At 32.0% G+C, this 18,806-nt stretch overlaps 1 protein-coding gene across 2 annotated transcripts; it reads right to left on the bottom strand.

Annotated features, from left to right (window-relative positions):
- Positions 1 to 1,464: 1,464 nt before the first annotated feature.
- On the bottom strand, positions 1,465 to 16,052 carry LOC139521009 (KAT8 regulatory NSL complex subunit 3-like). 2 transcript variants are annotated; one of them, XM_071314157.1, is made up of 14 exons: positions 15,933 to 16,052; positions 14,809 to 15,001; positions 13,035 to 13,187; positions 11,830 to 11,920; positions 11,310 to 11,393; positions 10,537 to 10,638; positions 9,678 to 9,812; positions 9,164 to 9,382; positions 7,517 to 7,588; positions 7,017 to 7,091; positions 6,226 to 6,447; positions 5,710 to 5,817; positions 4,450 to 4,522; positions 1,465 to 3,633 (listed from the first exon to the last, which is right to left on the bottom strand). In XM_071314157.1, the coding sequence occupies exons 2-14, from the start codon at positions 14,964 to 14,966 to the stop codon at positions 2,108 to 2,110; spliced, it is 3,018 nt and encodes a 1,005-aa protein (XP_071170258.1). In that variant the 5' UTR covers positions 14,967 to 15,001; positions 15,933 to 16,052; the 3' UTR covers positions 1,465 to 2,107. The 2 variants fall into 2 exon arrangements, with proteins under 2 accessions (XP_071170258.1, XP_071170257.1); XM_071314156.1 differs by having other exon boundaries at positions 13,023 to 13,187; positions 15,933 to 16,039.
- Positions 16,053 to 18,806: the final 2,754 nt, after the last annotated feature.

The raw sequence follows: 18,806 nt of genomic DNA, 5'->3' as shown, positions 1-18,806 counted from the left end.
GTAACAACCTTGACACAATTTATCTTTTAACTTGAATTGCATATATATATATATATATTATAAAAAAAAAGTTTCTGAAACCTGAAACAAAGGATTTCTTCAAAGTAAAATACCATCTCCAATGCATTATTTTCAGCTAGTTGCGCGACATTTTCAAATAATAACCTTTGTGTAATAATTGTGTGTAAACTGCATTTTGTGGTCCCAAACATTTCTGCCACGACATAAAAATGATTTTAACAAACATAAAAGATATCTACATAGAACCAAAATGATCGTTTAAAGCATAGGGGTGTCAATTCCCAAGGATTTGTATCTTGCAAGTCCTGACATAATTCTGTATATAAAAGAAGACATTGGTCAACAAAATTAACATGAATTATGACCACTGGCCTTAAATGTTGCACTCAAGATTGTTCCCGTGTCCGTTATGCCAGTCACCAATTCTATATGAATTTGATACCAATTTCATTTAGCAAGACGGGTAGGTTTATTTTTGCTGGATACATAACCTAGCCATTTACTCTTCTTTCTACAACACAGGTTCACTAGAAATACATATACTGCGAATTTCCTGTATACCTTGAAAGTATTCGATTGTTTGGCTTTTAACAGACAGTATAATCAAAAGACTTAGTTTTTCTGTTGTTTCAGAACCACTTGTATTTATTGTTTACTGAGAAAACCTTCTATGTGTACATTTTGACTTAATAGTTCCTCTATTCTATAAAAGTTTTCCTATTCTCTTTAAGGAGAGAAGCACCAATCGTGTTCTTTGAAAAATACTGCTGGCCCTTTTTCTTTGTTTAGAAATAAGGAGCAAACAAATTGCCAATGAGACAACTATCCACCAGAGACTAAATGGCTGTGATATAATCAACTCTAGTGCACCATACAGATTTTTACAAGCTAATTCCGTATATAAGCTATAATAGAAGCCACACACATGACAAAATGTTAATTCAATCTAGAAACCACCTATTGACAAAATAATTAATAGAAAATACAAAAAATAGCAGAATAACATGCTCTTGACTTGAGACAGACACACATTCTATTAAAGAAAGGTTTTGATGGGAATCATGTTGCTGAGTCTTTTAGGTTTTTTTTTGTAGACTGTAACAGTTGTTTGTCTCATTTGTTTTTTGTTTTACCATAATTTTGCTGATATCTCTTTGACTTGTGAGTCTCCCTTTGGTAATCTTCCACTTCTTTTTTTACTCTTAAAACAAGGTTAATGTTCATCAATATTAAACCCCAACTTTTGCAGAAAACTATGACTAGGCTAGAAAACATGTCAGAAGTGACTTCTGTATTAAACAATCATGAGAACAAATGTTTGTTTTACTAGTCCAATAAGACAGAAATATTGATCATGTAAGCTGTTTATTGACATAGCAAGGAATTTATCACAGCCGTCTGAAGATGGTCTTTCTTGGCTATAATAATAAACACAAGACTCTGTAATTTAAAACATGTATATTAATGATGTAATGAAATAGCACATTGATACAACACAAAACAGTTTTGTGCAACTATTGCGTCTTATAACAAAACATTAACAGAAATGAATTTAAACAGCATTCATGTACACGATTGCGATTTCATAAACAAAAATCTAGGTATAAACTTTGTATACTCAAATGTTATCTCCGATTTAAGGTTCAAATTTCAGTTTTAGCATTACAGAAATGTCAAATACTTTGATGGTTATCTTAAAGGCTCCTGCTTTAAAAAAAACACCATCAAAGACAAAACTTTAATGTCATAAACACTAAGCACTATATCATCCTTCCTTGGCCATTAAGAGACTGTCTCAAATTATGTAATAGTATGACAGGACCAATAGAAGGACACCATTCCACACATTTAACATACCGGTAGTTGAGTTCTTCCCATACACAACTGCACATTTTGCATTGACATATGTCTCTCTGAAACACACATGTTCATATCCATACATTTTTCAAACAACAGGATAAATCTTTAGCAATGTTATCATCTTTATCCAAGACGTGTATTGAAAGTAATATTCTTGTCTGATCATATTCCTCATTGTATTGTTTTGTATGTTTACTGAAGTCCAGCAGATTCCTAGTTCATTAGTTCACAGGTCATACTGTTTTGGCGTTTTAATTCTCCTTGTTCTTGTAGCTGCGATGGTAGACAACGCTGGTTTAGGTGTGGCTGTGTAGGATGTTACTGTTGTGGCAGCTGTAGATTTACTAGTCTTAGGGGTTACAGAATGAGTTGTAGTACTAGACTTTGGGACTAAAGACCCCACATGAGTTGTCGTGCTGGTAACTGGGGTCTTTTTTGATGTGGATTCGTATGTTTTGGTAATGGTGTAGCTCCCTATTTGTGAAGAGCTAGGAGTTACAATGTTTGTGGATGTTCTTTGAATGACAGGACTAGATTCCAGTAAAGAATTGACTTTGCCTAGTGTTTCTGAAGTAGCAATAGGTCTGATTATTCCTGATCCAGTGGTATGGACTTTAGTTGTGGATGGTTCTGAATGTATGATACTTTTGTCACTTGTCAGACTGACTGTTACTATATTTCCTTCCGTGACAGTGCTGACAATAGCTGGTCTCTGTGGCCGCGGAGGAGATGTATCATCTGTTTCCATGGTCATTGTTCCTGAGGACTCCATTTGATTTCCTTTACTGGTGACAATCTGAACTGTAGAGGGTTTACTGATGTCAGATAAACCTGGGCTTGGACTTTTAGTGGCATTTGAACTTGTTAATATTTTAGCCTGTGTCAAAGTAGCCGTGTTTGGAAACTTGATCAAGCTTGCTGTGGTAAGAGGAAAATCATGGAATTGGAGTTTCTGAATGGCCTGAAGTTTCTCACTATCAGTTTGTGTGGTGATTGATGAATTAATAGGAGTGCCTGATGTGTGACTTGGGGATGAGGATGCCTCCAGTATACTCCCCGGAGAAACCATGGCAGGAGATTTTAACGATGACAACAATGTTGGAAGTGATTTCTGTGTCTTAGATTCTGTTGTTCTATTAACAGATGAATACAGTAGATGTTGAATCTGACTTGTCATTGACTGAGCTGAAGTTATATGGACAGATGGTTTGTATCCACCAGTTCTCAGAGCATTGTGTAATGAAGTGAGCGTGGAGGCTAGGCTTGGTAACGTATTCTCTGATGATGTCTGTAAATGTTTTGACAACATGCTTTCATTGTGATTACCCCCAGCTGATTGAACGGAGCTCAAGGTATTGGCTGATACCTGTCGAACACTGTTTAATTGAGAACTACTGGCTAGTGAAGCCACAAGAGACTGTTGTGCTGCTTTAGCTGCCAGCTGTGCCTTAATATCAGCTGATGTCAGTGAACCTGCTAATGCCTGATGTGCAGTAGCCTTAGCAGCTAGCTGTGCCTTCAGATCAGAATATAAAGCAGATCCTTCCTTCAAAAGTCTATTTTGCATATCTATCTCTTGTTTTATGTCATGTATTTGTCTCTGTCCTCGTAACAATCCAGATAACTCTGGTGCACTCTTCATAACATGAGTTGTACCAGGTGAAAACTTTGAGTCTGGTGCAGATTTAATTCTCTTCCGTGGAGGAGCCAAAGAACTATGAGTGGATTTCCTTTTGGGCACTATAGTTGAACCTGAAAAATTTGTAGTAGAAAATAATAAAAGCTTATATGAAGTATATTTCACAGACTAAGTATATGATTGACACAAATTTTTTGAGGTAAAAAAAGGCCACAAGAGTGAAGTTAAATACTTTAAATCAACTCATTTTGGCAGATACTTGTTGTGTAGCCTTTTCTAGACAACTTCTCAGCTGTTCAATTTTGCAATTTTCTTATTTACTCGATGTATTTTAATAAGATGATAAGATCCAAGTTCTACACATTAGCAAAGATTTACATTTCCATTATTTTTCTTTCCACCAAAGTCATGCGATTTAAGTTGGTATACAGTCTGAGGTTATTTACACTTCAAAAATTTCATTTGAAAAACAAATAATAAAGAAAAACATTTTCTTGTTGGATTTTATTGAAATTATAGATCATAAATGTGTGCAGATTTTCATGGTTGATAAAAAATACATTTACAACAATCTTTTTTTCATATTTATATATAAAATATATAGTGTAATTTTCATGTTCTGGAAAACTTTTAACCTCTGACAAACAATCTTTTTTCAAAATCTTTTTTATCTGCATTTAACTTGGTCTTGCAAAGAGCTGTAAAGTTGTTTTCTTAGATTTTCAACTGCACAAAATTAGCTAATCAACTTTATACATACTTTAAAGATTTCTAGGAAATTCCTTCATGCATATATCAAAAGAAACAAGCAGATTTGATTATTTTGACTAGATTGAGTCTACTTTCTGAAACTTGTCTTATGAAAACATTTTATAAAATTTTATAATTATTAAAATTTTTATATGAAGATAAAGGAAAGTAATAAATACCTGTATGTTGAGCTTTTGTGCCGATTTCAGTTTTTATATGACTTGCCCCTGAAACTGTCATTAATTTCTCTGTCTAAAATAGAAAAATCAAGATTATAATAAGTACTATATATACTTATAGAAATTCTGATCTTCAAACAGAAATTGAAGAAAAATTGTTTAAAAGAGCAAAATATACAAATAGGCTGTTAAAAATATGAGAAAAATCTCAGTCAGCAGTATAATCACATGTATGTGTAATGATTAAGTGCCATATAAAATGGTTTGACTTGATAAAGATTTGTTTTAATTCTGAGACTTGATTGACTTAGTTGATTTATCCCTGTAGAGTAACCATTTACCACAATCAAATGCAGTTATTTAGTTTGCACAATATCAAATTCTTATATGATCATATTATTCAATTCTTATCAAATTGGTTTTCTACCTTGAAAGAATTTGTGTTACCAACAAATATTTTTTGTAATCAACAGACAGGCGGTTCTTACACAAAAGTAAAATTTTATTCATACAGTATTAAACAAGTCTTTGGTAGAATGTACAATGTAAAGTGAGAAACTTTGATAGAATCAATTGACTTGCTGTTACTTATATTTTTATAAACATACAGTCCAAATAAGTCATGTATTTTTAGAAACATGAGAAAGCAACTTTAAAAGTGATGCTCTTTATACAGTACTGTAAATTCAGATATTATTGAAAGTTTTTGTCAATGCAAATAATACACCTTATCGCTAATCCCGGCTGACCCGGCCGCTTGAACTTTTGACGTCAACAACAATCACTTTTCCATTGTGGCGTCAAATATTTTGTTTTATGCCTCAACATTTTACGGGAACCTGTGTGATATCCAGCAATGGCGGACAAATAGCGATAAGGTGTATGCAACTAGGTGAGTATAGCTATACTAAGATCTTGCTTTCTGATATTTGATGTAGCTTTTCCTTATATTGCAATTGTTAAACTCAGACTTGTGTCCATTCTTTAAACACCAAAATAATAAATGCACACAATAAATTCTAGATTTGGGCTAATATTATTTGAGATACTAAATATATTCTTCTTTTAATCTTGATAATGCATTAAAAATTAGAAAGCGGTATCAAGGCCAAGAGAATAAAACAATACTTTATGTATCTATTACAGAATGTAAATATGTTAATAAAATTGTTTTAAGTGGGAAATTGCCATTTTAAATATGGCTTATATATTTAAATCCTATACAAATTTGAGAGGATATTTTTGTACAATAAAGCCTACCCTTTTTTTAGGTTTCTTCTTCATTTCAGCATCTGACGCCTCTGGTGTTTCTACATATTGGGATGTTGACTGTGATAATATTCCACCAAGAAATTCAGATATTTCATCCTACAAAATATGAACAGAAATCCTTTATTTCGTTTTATAGTACTGCTTCTTTGATGAGCTAATATAATTGGCATTTCTTCATTATTCCTTAATAAAACCAATAACAGCTGTGAAACTTATTTAATCATTTTGATTGTATCAAATATTTGTGCAAGTAGTCATAACACATATGAATATTTTGTTTACATATTTCTAGAAATTCAGCTTCCACATAATATACATTCAAACTTCAAAGTCATAATGTCAAATCAAAATGTGGCAGGGGACTACTAAGCAGATAACATGGACAACAACATTAGTAGTAACCCCTTTGTGTGGCCTCATTCTTGACACGGTCAAGACTTTATTTGGCCCTACCTTTGTATATGTCATAGAAAACAACTTTAAATAAAACTTATAAAAATTTACCAAAATCTTTTTATCACAGACGATCTGTGTAATTCCTTCTTGCTTTCGTTTTGCCCTTGACATTCTGAGTTGATTATCAGCGCCACCTATAACAACTAAAGCATTCTCTGCCCTCATTCTCTCACGCAGATCCTCCATATCATCCATATTTGTTGTTGTGGAGTTCTGACCAATCACAAACAAAGAAGGCGTTGTCAGGTCTAGTAACGAATCTTCTATATCCTATATTTAAAAAGAAGAGACTGTTTGAGTGAATCTTTTTTGCAAAGCATAAACATGCTATGACAAAATAAACAAAACATTTGTTTACATAAAACATGTGGATAGGCAGCTGAGAACAATAAAAATTCCCTTCACATAGATCTTAATGCTGGACACACCGTCTGAACGCAATGACATTCATATTCAATAAGTTACGCAATAATATTCATCTTCAATAAGTTAGAATTCATTAATTAATTTTGCAAATTATAAATCACAATTCAAATGTTGAGCACCCTGGATAATTGTGTAAAAGACTTTTTAAATTCTATTAAGACTAAGCAACTTGATTCTATCTGATATTTGTTGTTTGCTATGTTTGAAAAAAATATGAATATAACAGTCACTAATCAGATTCCTGTTTCAATGGGTAAGGAAATATAACTGTACCGAAGTATTTCTTTCATTTATATGGGCAAGTTTAATAATGGACTTAAACCTCCTTTAACTGTTTAATACTGTGATTTAACTACTTTTTAACATTATTCAAATACATAACCTTTACCTCTATGGATATTTGTTCTACTCACCCCTCTATATCCACTGATGCCACTCAATGGTAGACCAAGACATACCACAGCAGACACAGTCTCTTGCAGTGCCACCTAAAACATATGTAATATTATTATTTGATAAATACAAAAGAACAGTGTCAGTCCAATGTCCCTCAGATGCACATATTTCATCTGAACAAGGGAAATAACTTCAACATACTTTTTTTTTCTTTAAAATTTTCATAGATATCCTGCAAGAAGTGTACAAAGGGATATAACTCTTGTAAGAAAAGTTGATCAGCAGATTCAGCACTGATTATCAAATTTGTCATAGACCTTGTTTATAGATACATAGATAATGTCAGTAAAATTTAAGACCTTTAAAAGCATTTATCACAGCAATTCTAACAAGCCATAAAGAAATTGTTTATTAAAAATTCTAAATAAGTGTCAATCTCTTAATAATGTGTCTTTATATGATTAATGAAAAGTCATAGGCAAGCCAATGATAAATTGTAAGTTATGTTTCTACTTACATGACAAGCAATTAATGAGCCTGTATCCCATCCCAGTAAAACTATTGGTTTATGTTGAAAATGTCCTTTTAGCTGAAAAGTAACAGGTTTGTCATAACATGGAATCCTTACTTAAAATGTGGTGCATTCAGACTATAAAATATATTTTTGTTCTATAATTTTGTGCAGGGACAGCTGAGTTATAGTTACGTAATGTTTTTGTCTTTTTTTCAATAAAAATTGCATCCCTCACTAACTATTTGATGTCATATTACAGTGTTCTCCCCAGAAATTTTGGATAGCATCACATTTTGCGTAAAAAAAAAATTAACTATTTTTTTATATTATATTATTAAGTAAAGATAAAGTACTAGTAGCAAAAGTAGCAAAAAAAATATCAATTTAAAAACTTTTTTTTTATCATGTTTATGAAATTCATTGTTTCATGGCACTGAATGAATTAGTCCCTGTTATTTCTTATCTTTACATCAAAATGATACGTATTTTTAACAAAGTTATCTAACAAATAGTCTATTAATGCGTAGTTTTCTCTATTGGTATATTTTTTCTGTCTACCGTCCGTCTGTTGTCATTATCGTGAAAATGCGGATTTTTGTCATATCTGGTCCGATTCCGATCCGTAGTTTACACAAAAATGTGCAATGGCGGCCGTAGAAAAATTTACGAAAATGAGCTCGAGAATGAACATTGTTTGACAAGAGATTGTGAATGAATAAGACGCTTTTAATGCATTAAATAAATTAAACATAAACTTAAGCCAATTATGATCACTTTTTAAAGAAGTATACAACTTATTTTAGCTCAAAACCAAAATTCTCGCTCTCGTATTACCGGAAGAGAAAGAAAGTATTTGGAGAGTTGCACAAATAAACAACACCTTTTAAAAAATAAAAAATCATTTTAATCTTTGAAATTTCGTAATACAAAACATAGATAACGAACTGTTTTTGTGATTGCATTTTTCCATGTCGAAATTGGTGATTGCAGAAACGTGGTATTAGTCATGTCACAAGTGTCAGCTTGGGATATTCGCATCCAAACAGTTATCACCGTGAGGGCAATTAACACCTGGCTATTCAATCTCTTAATTGCCTTAGTGTCCGACTTAAAGGGATTACAATTAAAGGTGATATAATTTTTATGATCATAATCGATAATAGATGAAAGTTCAAAAATAGCATCTTCAAAATAATTATAGCGTCACGGGAATAATTATAGCGTCGCGGGAATTATTATAGCATCACGGTAAAATAATATAGTATCGCGGTACCGCGACGCTAAAACGGCCTGGGGAGAACACTGTATTACTATGTAGATTTATAACTATGTTAGGTTTTTTGTTTTGAATTAAGTATTGAACTATACAGAAGTGTTTTCTTTTGACTTTAAAACCATAACTTTAAAACAATTTGAAGTATAAAACTCAAAACCCAACAACAGTTATGGTTTTCAGCTTAAAATGAACACACACTGTGACAAGAAAAATATGTTCCACAAATCTATGATGTTCATTTTTTTTTGTATCAAAATAACATTTTGTATGTAAAAATATGTCTGGTAATTGCATTCAAGTTAAAGTGGTTTTGGTTAACAAGTCAACTTTGGGCAAAAATTTGTATTATCTGATATAAATATAAATGAAGTTACCTCCAAAACTTTAGTATGTACAGCTCCAACCATATGTTCTAAGCACTGAGATATTCCAACACCTTTACTGCCATTCACAGTGTGCATGGTGACAGGGATGACCTTGCCAAGGTTAGATAACTGAGAATTCCAGAATCTGGTTCTTTTAGAGTAGGCATGACCACCTGCAGATGGCACAGAGGGCGCTACTATGATCAGAGGATTTCCTGGCAACTTTTGCTGTAATAATATACAAAATACTGCACCAATACTACTTTGTTAATAGCGGTCGAAAATAAAGAAAATGTTAGGGTTCTTATTAGGGTGATTCCAGTAATATTTGTTTTGGGGTTGAAAAGGCACCTAACATTAACCTTTCAATCACCTTGCCCATGCAAGTAACTTTGGAATAATTATATTTTGAGGAAAGTAATATAATTTCAATGATTTTATCATCTTTTTTCTCCCCATAAATTATACATTCCTATTTTATAACAATTCTGATGTTTTTCAAAGAATCCCATTAATAACTTACAGGTTTTTGTTGATTATAAGTACTCAGCACTGGGTCCCAAGGTCTTTTCAACAGTAAATGTAATGCTTCTATAGACGTTGCTGATTTCCCACTTGCTAAACCAATAGCCACCATTTTATCTATCATTGTTGGCAACTGTAATGTAAATGTTACATTAAATAATAATTACATGATTACAAGAAATTCTTATTAATTCATTATTGTGTCATCACTTAGATCCAACATAACTATAGCATTAGTCTGATTAATGTAATTTTCGAGATTCATGGCCCTTTTCTGAATTTGTAGATTGTTGCAGAAGTTTTATCGTTATATATTACTGTTTGTAGTTTATATCTTGGCTGACAATTGAATTTAAAATGGGGGAGTAGGTTCTTCTTGAGCATTTCATTAAAATGTGAATTTTTCTCTATGTTCCTGTTCCAAGTCAGAAACCTGTAATTTAATTGGTTGATGTATGTTGCTTAATATCATATATCTTTTTGTTTGTTAGTTTTCTTGTTTTACATTGCCATGTCTGGGCCATTTTTAGCTTACTATGCAGTAATGGGTTAATTCCTTGTTAAAGGCAGTAATGTAACCTGTAGTTGCTAAAGTCTACATCATTTGGTCTCTGGTAAAACGTTGTTCAATTGGCAATCATACCACATCTTATTTTTATATGTTCTTATTGCAAGTTCAAAATAACAAAATTGTTACATTATGGCTGTTCCAGAATTAAATGTTTTAGAGGGATCTTTTAGACCTGAAACAACCATTAAATTTTAGGGAAAATGCAAATAGCCACAATTTATGGTTTTTAGTGCCTCCATCCCTCACACTACCATCCATTTTAAAACAGCCCTTATTACAATCTTACCTTTGCCCTGAGGGTCTGTAAGACATCTAAATATGAAGCCAACATCTGGATGCTTAAATTCTCTATCAGTAAATTATGTAACCATTGTGTCAGTTTGGAATCCTGTAATATATTATATTATTAAAGTTCTATAGAAAAAAATCACATCGTTTCTAATCTCATTTGTACTGGAAGGGAAATAAATTAAGTTAAATTGTTTGTTGAGATTTTTGAAAATGTATTGTGCATCTTACAAAATAACCTGAATATCTAATTGTGGGATAGAATTTATATTTCATTTTCTCAAAGTTTTTTTTTGTAGAAAATCTAGAGAACACTGTCATGTTTGCATAGGTGAACTGATTTGTAAAGGCGAAAACAGCAAAGTACATATTTAAAAAGATAATAAAACCCCATGTAAAAATGTCATGTTTACATAATACATCTGAATATCTTCAACAAAGATAAATAATCATTAATTTTCTTAGCCATCACCCACACATTTCAATATTCCCCAAATATAATTGAAGCTCTTAACTATCAATTTCAGCATCTTGACATGTCATCCTCTCACTTCAATTTCCAATCAATAATTTAATACGTCTGCACATATAACTGATGACATCAGATTTTTTTATATCAAACTGAAGCCCAGAAATGATTGTTACATATTTATCAAAAATATTTGAAGTACAGCCACACTAATAGTAATATATTAAGAAGGGCTTGGAACGCTCTACATTGACAAAAGATTGACCTTGCTCTTTGCAATATTAATTTTATAGACGTATTACCCAGGATACACCAGCTAGAGCTTGTCTGATTCGTCTTGCTGTTTTATCTATATGAATTCTTCTCATTATTGGTTCATTTTTTGTCTGTTAAAATAAAATTATGATAGATTAGATTAGAAATAAATGGTATTTTATTTCACCAGTGAATTGACAGCCCTCAGTTACTTATTTGTCCATACAGTGACTCACAGTCATATATAATTTGATCAGATTCAATAGGGAACAGTATTCAGATCACTTAATGTTTGACCAACTGAGTACAGGTCATCTGAATGACAGTTTAAATGGTATCTGATGAAAAGTTCTGCAAGGTAAACTTTTAAAACAATTCAGACTTTTAATCTCCATAAAAATGTCAGTGGTTAACACTAGGCGGTACCACAGTTTCATAAATTTTAATAGAATACCTGCTCACTCATTTCCAAACTATTAAAACATCAAAGTTAAAAGTTACTGTTATAAAGATTTATACATTTATATATTGAAAGAAATTAAAGATAACAACTTAAGATAACCTTACATCAACATATGAAAGCCTGGCAAGTCTATCTGATTGTAATGCCTTCATCACTTTATTAAATAATCTGTTCTGTTGTAAACTCCATCCATTCCTTAAAATAAACAATTATTAACTTATAAACCAATTCATTCAGAGAAATTGTAATAGAAAAGGGAGAAATTACTAGTAGTTCATGAAAGGCTTCTGCCCTAAAAACCTGAGTATTTATAGTCACATTTTTTACTTTTTACTCCTAAACAGCAAATGAATGAAAATTTAACTCTCAAGTTCAAACTTTCTGTGACCTGTGTATCCCATGTTGTTTTTTTTTTATTTTCGAAAAATATTACTTGAACTCAACGAATTTCCAATAATTGACAAAATATCAAAGAAATGAACAGACATCTGACAATGATTTTGATGTGTTCACAAAATGATGTCAAAATGTGAAAATAATGAATGGTTTAAAAAAAAAGTCTGTATACATGTATATATACTATTGTATTTTAACTCAGAGTCACAAGTAGAATACAAGTTACATATTAATCACAGTAAAAATTACAAGCTTAAATTGGTACTTTTATGAATTTCCAAACTTAAACAAGTAGCTATAGACATCAGCATATTTCATACCATAAAGATGAAATCAGTATTCATGCAGTAAGCAAAGGTTCTAAATAAGCAGTAAAATGCAATGTTTGAAGCATGATCTCCCCAGTATGAAATGACAATGAAAGTGACAATGATCACATGATTATGTGCAAAACTACCATTAGTATCTAAATATGTCACGCATAGATATGCACACATAAATATGTCACACACAAAATGTTTTCACGTCATACATTTGTTAAATCAAATAGGTTACAAATATTATGATTGTTACTTTTTTAGGTCTATAAAATCACTGTTCAACTGATTATTAATTGAAAATTGAATTATTTCATGTCTACCAAAATAATCGATAAATCAGTGATAAAAAGTTGTTTGTGTATTTTTTTTTCAAATTTTATGTATATAATAGTCTTGTTTAACTCATTGATCAGATAAAATATCATTCAAATGTTTTAAAATCTATTCATATTTCTATAGAAAAGAATTATAAATGAAATATTGGTTTCTGTCTGTTTATTATAAAAGTACAATTTATTAAACGTGAAATGATTGGAAGATGAAAATGAGGTGTTACCATGATCCCCATGAAATCAACAGACATTTGTTTAAACCTTGAAATTCTTTCTTCCCAGTCCTCTGGGCTTTCTTCTGTTCTCATTAGGGGTACATGTCGTCCACACTCCTGCATTAGACTCCGGGCTTTAGCTGTATCATATGGTGGCTTGCTGGGCTCAGTTACTGTACAAACATCTATTTCTGCTTCCCTAAAATACAAAGCAAACATTAGACTGTTCGTTTTCCCGTTTGAATGATTTAACACTAGTAATTTCAGGGCCCTTTATAGCTTGTTGCTTGGTGTGAGCCAAGGCACTGTGTTGAAGGCCGTACTTTGACCTATAATGGTTTACTTTTATAAATTGTTATTTGGATGGAAAGTTGTCTCATTGGCACTCACACCACATCTTCCTACATCTATGTTTATAAAAGTAACAACTGTTAAAATGTTCTATCAAATTTCAAGCACATATTGATCCAACACATTTGAAGAAGTTTTTCTTTAATCATCACTTTCTCTTCCCCTATCTTTCCTGTTTGTTTGTTGGTGTGTTGTTTTTTTGTTGTTTGTTTTTGCATAGGTGGTATTATAGTTGATGCGTGTGAGTTATGTCATATTGTGTTTGCAAATTTATGTCTGCTTGTCTAAAAAAGAAAGTGTGATATAAGTCACTATGAGGCAACTTTCTATCAGAAGACTGAAGGACAAGAATATAAAAGACTATAGGTCTCCTCTGTTGTTATTTTCTCTCATGCTGTCAATATTATTGATACTTTCATTCATCAAAATACATTCAACAATTTTGTAAGTTTTTAATTCAAAGGATCTTTTTTTAATACATGTAGGTGCAACTTTTCTCACTTACATTTTAATTCTTCCTTATGCACATAATAAAAACAAGAATGTGTCCAAAGTACATGGATGCCCCACTTGCACTATCCTTTTCCATGATCCATGGACTGTAAAAATTGGGTAATAATCTAATTTGGCATTAAAATTAGAAAGATTATACTATAGGGAACATATGTACTAAGTTTCAAGTTGACTGGACTTCAATTTCATCAAAAACTACCTTGACCAAAAACTTTAACCTGAAACTCCCACTTTCATTTTCTATGTTTAGTGAACCGTGAAATTGGGGTCACAAGTCTAATTTGGCTTTAAAATTTGAAAGATCATATCATAAGCAACAAGTCTACTAAGTTTCAAGTTCATTGGAATTCAGCTTTATCAAAAACTACCTTGACCAAAAAATTTAACCTGAAACTCCCCCTTTCATTATCTTTGTTCAGTGGACCGTGAAATTGGGGTCAAAAGTCTAATTTGGCTTTAAAATTAGACAGATCATATCATAAGCAACAAGTGTACAAAGTTTCAAGTTGATTAGAATTCAGTTTCATCAAAAACTACCTTGACCAAAAACTTTAACCTGAAACTCCCCCTTTCATTTTCTATGTACAGTGGACCGTGAAAATGGGGTCAAAAGTCTATTTTGGCTTTAAAATTAGATAGATCATATCATAAGCAACAAGTGTACTAAGTTTCAAGTTGATTGGACTTCAGTTTCATCAAAAACTACCTTGACCAAAAACTCTAACCTGAACGGACGTACAGACGAACTGACGCACGAACGGAGCCACAGACCAGAAAACATAATGACCCTCTACTATCGTAGGTGGGCATATTGTAGGTGGGGCATAAAAACAATTTCAACAATTTATTTACATGAATGAACCAGCTAGCAGTACCTCACATTTTATCAAAGATCCATTAATATAAGGATAACAACCGTCAGCTTGCAATTGAGTTTATTTTATCATAACTGTTACCTGTTTTGTACGTGCATTTGTGTAAGATGTGGTAGCTTTGGCATATATAACTTTTTGATAGGTCTGGCATTACTGGCATCAGGATGAGCACTCCATGGCTTGGAATAACAATGGTCCATGGATACTGTACTGCCTCTGTCTGGTTGGTAAATATCCATTTTAAGCAAAACTTATACCTCTACTGAAAAATGATCTGAAACAAAAAATCAAAATCAAGCTTCTGATTCTGCGGTATTGGATCCAGAACTGAACAAAAGTATTCTTGTTTGGGGCAGATAAGTGCTAAATACTAATTATAAAGTTTACTTTATATAGTTATTATAATTTATATCAGTCAGGAACAATTTGTGAATTTTATGATATCAATAATTTTATAATTAACTGACCAGTATATAACAGAGGCTAGATCAGAACTTTTATTTATGTCAAGACCGCCACTATTTTCATTCTCTAATAATAGAGACCATCGTATATACATATAATACAGCAAATAAGAATACTTATGACGTCTTGAAAGGCTATTTTTAAAAAATTCTGTGACGCCTTCATATCATATCATATTCCTAATTATTTTGAAATTATGATTGACTATCATATCTTTACGATAATTATTTTTACAAGGACAATCAAATTGAATCCTCACCCAACACAAAAGGAGTGCTAGGACACTGGGAAGTCTTTTATATGGGGGAGGAAGCTGGAGTAATAGGAGAGAACCACCAGACCACTGGGCAGAAACAGACAACCTAAGAGATATCAGAGGATTGATCTCCAGGTCAAAGTAGGGGACAACTTTGACCAGCCTAGGCGTCCAAAGTACACATTCTAGTTTAATGGTCTAGGTACCAGAGAAATGTGTTGGAGGGTGAAAATCACCCTTGTAATGTACTGAAATATCTAGCACCCCGAGTCAGTATCGATCTCGTGACCTTCAAGCACTGTAGGAATCGGTCTTAACCACTAGACCATGAACCCACACTAATAAAGTAAATTATATGATGTTGATTGTTGTGATGTTCAATTTAAAATGTTTTGAGATGGTTTCGTCATAGAAAACAGCGACCTTTTATATATCAGGATCAAATTTTTGACGGCGACAACACTGCCGTCATTCAGTTACTTACAAATAATTGGGAATGCTGTCTTATGTAGCATTCATACTAAATATATCGACAAAATAAAATTTAGCATTCCACGCCAAAATAAAAAGGTGAAGGTCAAATTTCTAAATGTGTTACGATTACGGAATGGATATAATTTTTTCCCGGAATCCACAGCTTCGTGTGATAAAAAGATAAAAAAAAAAAAAAAAAAAAACCTAATGAAGGCATTAATGAAACTATATGATGAAGATAAGAAATAAAAAGTGATGGTTATCGTCATGTAATGTCATTTTAATGTTATAATTAACATTGCCATTAAAGCGGGAGGTTTGGCATGCCACAAAACTAGCTTCAACCCATCTTTTTTTTTCTTAAAATGCCCTGTACCAGGTCAGGAAAATAGCCATTGTTATGTCATAGTTCGTTCCTGTGTGAGTTACATTGTAATGTTGTGTTTCTGTTGTGTCGTTATTCTCTTATATTTTTGATACATTTCACTCAGTTTTAGTTTGTAACCCGGATTTGTTTTTTTCTTTATCAATTTATGAATTTCGAACAGCGGTATACTACTGTTGCCTTCATTTATGTATCATAATTTTTATTCATGTTTTATGTGGCATTCCTCTATTTTTCCCGTTAACAGTCATGGTTGTTCTTTTCATACATGTACTTAGGTCATGGCACAGTTTCAAGAGATTGAGACTTTTGTTTCTTTATGTCTTTCAATATAATTGATCAGTCACTTTGTCCTTTTCAAATTAGTATAAATGTTCATCATTAACTATACTTTTTATTCTAATTCTGCTCTTTTCTGGCTCATAAGTGTCATTTTGGTATTTTTTATGGAGTAAATATATTATTAAAAATTTGCTATACTCCACAGGATCCAAATTGGATGTTTACACTTTTTATTTATTACATTAAAAGTCCATTCATAGACTAGTACTGGACTTCTGATTACATATATATCAATATAATACATTTTTTTTATAATATACTTGAATGATAAATTTCAACTCACTGATGACAAATGCTCATTACAATGTGTACAAGATAACTTGTTTAACCAGTGGAACATATTTCACAGACAAGGAACTTATTTCACCAAGTGAGGAACAAATCTCACAAACCTAGAACTTATTTCACCAGGTAAGGAACAAATATCTCAAACCCAGAATTTATTTTACTAGATAAGGAACAATTTCATCTACTTGGAACTTATTTTATAGAGATGTAACAAATTATATAGAAATCATCTGTGAAAAAAAAGTTCTCCCAGAACATATTTCCTGTGATATAAGTTCCACTAGAACTTTTTTCACAGGAACAAATTTTGGCTCACATCTAATGCATCTTGGTTCTTTATTGGACCATTATCATAACAAGAGGATAGCCTGTATAGCTAACTTGGTTGAAAGCTAGTGGAGACCTTTAAAATTGGACTTGCATGGTCTTTTTGTCTTGCTGATTTACTTTGCTATTTATATTTTTAAACTAGTTCCTGTATATTTTTTTATGATCACTTTTGCCATTTAAAATTTTAAACTAGTTCCTGTATTTTTTCAGATAAAAAATGGGAAAATAGGTAGAAATTAATATGACAGCATCAATATCAAATACAGAATGCCCAGGTTAGATAGAACTTGTCCTGTTGATCACTTCTGTCATTTTTTACTTTTAACCCAACGAGAAGTGCAAAAAATATTAGGGTCAAGTAGTGATGTGTTTAATAGAAAACTAAACAACAACAAAAGCTTAACTTTACAACTTTGTAACGCATGCATTAAGCTTGATTACATTTTATATCCTTTTGTAATCAACTTGCACAAACACTGTATATTTTCTGACCCGATTACAGTGGATTTCTTGAACAAATAACTTTTTAAATTCAACCACACAAGCATAATATGTATCATATAAAAAAGAAGATGTGGTATGATTGCCAATGAGACAACTATCCACAAAAGACCAAAATGACACAGACATTAATAACTATAGGTCACCGTACGGCCTTCAACAATGAGCAAAGCCCATACCGCATAGTCAGCTATAAAAGGCCCCGTGTTTTCATGTTTTCTTTAGAAAAATAACCACACTTTTTCTAATACATGAAAGGCCTGGAGATAGTGCAGACCTGTCCAAACTGTAAATTTTGTTTCTGTCACAATGACCAGGAATTAATGCTAAAACCATGCTAGCTTTTATGTAATATCATCGGTCATATATTTGTATGTTGTTTTTTTTTATAATTTAACACTATTTAGGCTGATCAGATACAATTAATCGTGATGTGTTGCCTTGATTTTGAGTGTTGGAAATATTATATATATTGATACAAAATATAAGCCTCATTATGGTTTCAATTTACAAAACTTACTTGATAGCCAATAGATTGAAGACCCTGGTTAATTTATACCATATCTGGTTGTTGCAGTTTTATAGCAAAAAATATTGAAACACATACAATTAGCTTCTAAAAAAGTTGTGTAGCTGGTCATGAAGCAGAATATTCTTGAAATTCTATTAGCACCTAACTGTTTCTTAACACATAAAAAGGAAACCAGGAATCACAAAAGTATTGGACACCTTTACCATGCCCTACGGTACCATCAATAACAGACTCTATTGAGAAAGAAGACATACAAACTAAGACAAACAATGAACGACAGATCTATGATATAGGTATTATAATACCGGAGTGGTGTAGTAAAGTCAGTTTTACATGCCCATAAACCTCACCATTTGTCTATTTAGACCATGATATTTAATTATACCACACAAAATGTAGCTACCAACAGAATGACCACTAACTTGATCAAGGAAATAAAAGGGACACTTGGTTATATGGAAAACAGGGTAATAATTAGAGTTTGATATCTGGTATCAACAACTGTT

Source organism: Mytilus edulis, chromosome 4 (genome assembly GCF_963676685.1).
Source record: "Mytilus edulis chromosome 4, xbMytEdul2.2, whole genome shotgun sequence".
Lineage (NCBI taxonomy): Eukaryota > Metazoa > Mollusca > Bivalvia > Mytilida > Mytilidae > Mytilus > Mytilus edulis.
Note: the sequence above shows the minus strand (reverse complement) of the source record. Positions and strands in the feature narration are given on the sequence as shown.

Excerpts from the sequence above, each read along its gene's own strand:
- LOC139521009 (XM_071314156.1), bottom strand. The coding sequence starts at position 14,966 with ATGGATATTTACCAACCAGACAGAGGCAGTACAGTATCCATGGACCAT. Across the intron at positions 10,639-11,309 it reads CTCTAGCTGGTGTATCCTGG|GATTCCAAACTGACACAATG; the intron begins GTAATACGTCTA and ends AATATATTACAG. Across the intron at positions 9,813-10,536 it reads TACAGACCCTCAGGGCAAAG|TTGCCAACAATGATAGATAA; the intron begins GTAAGATTGTAA and ends TTTACATTACAG.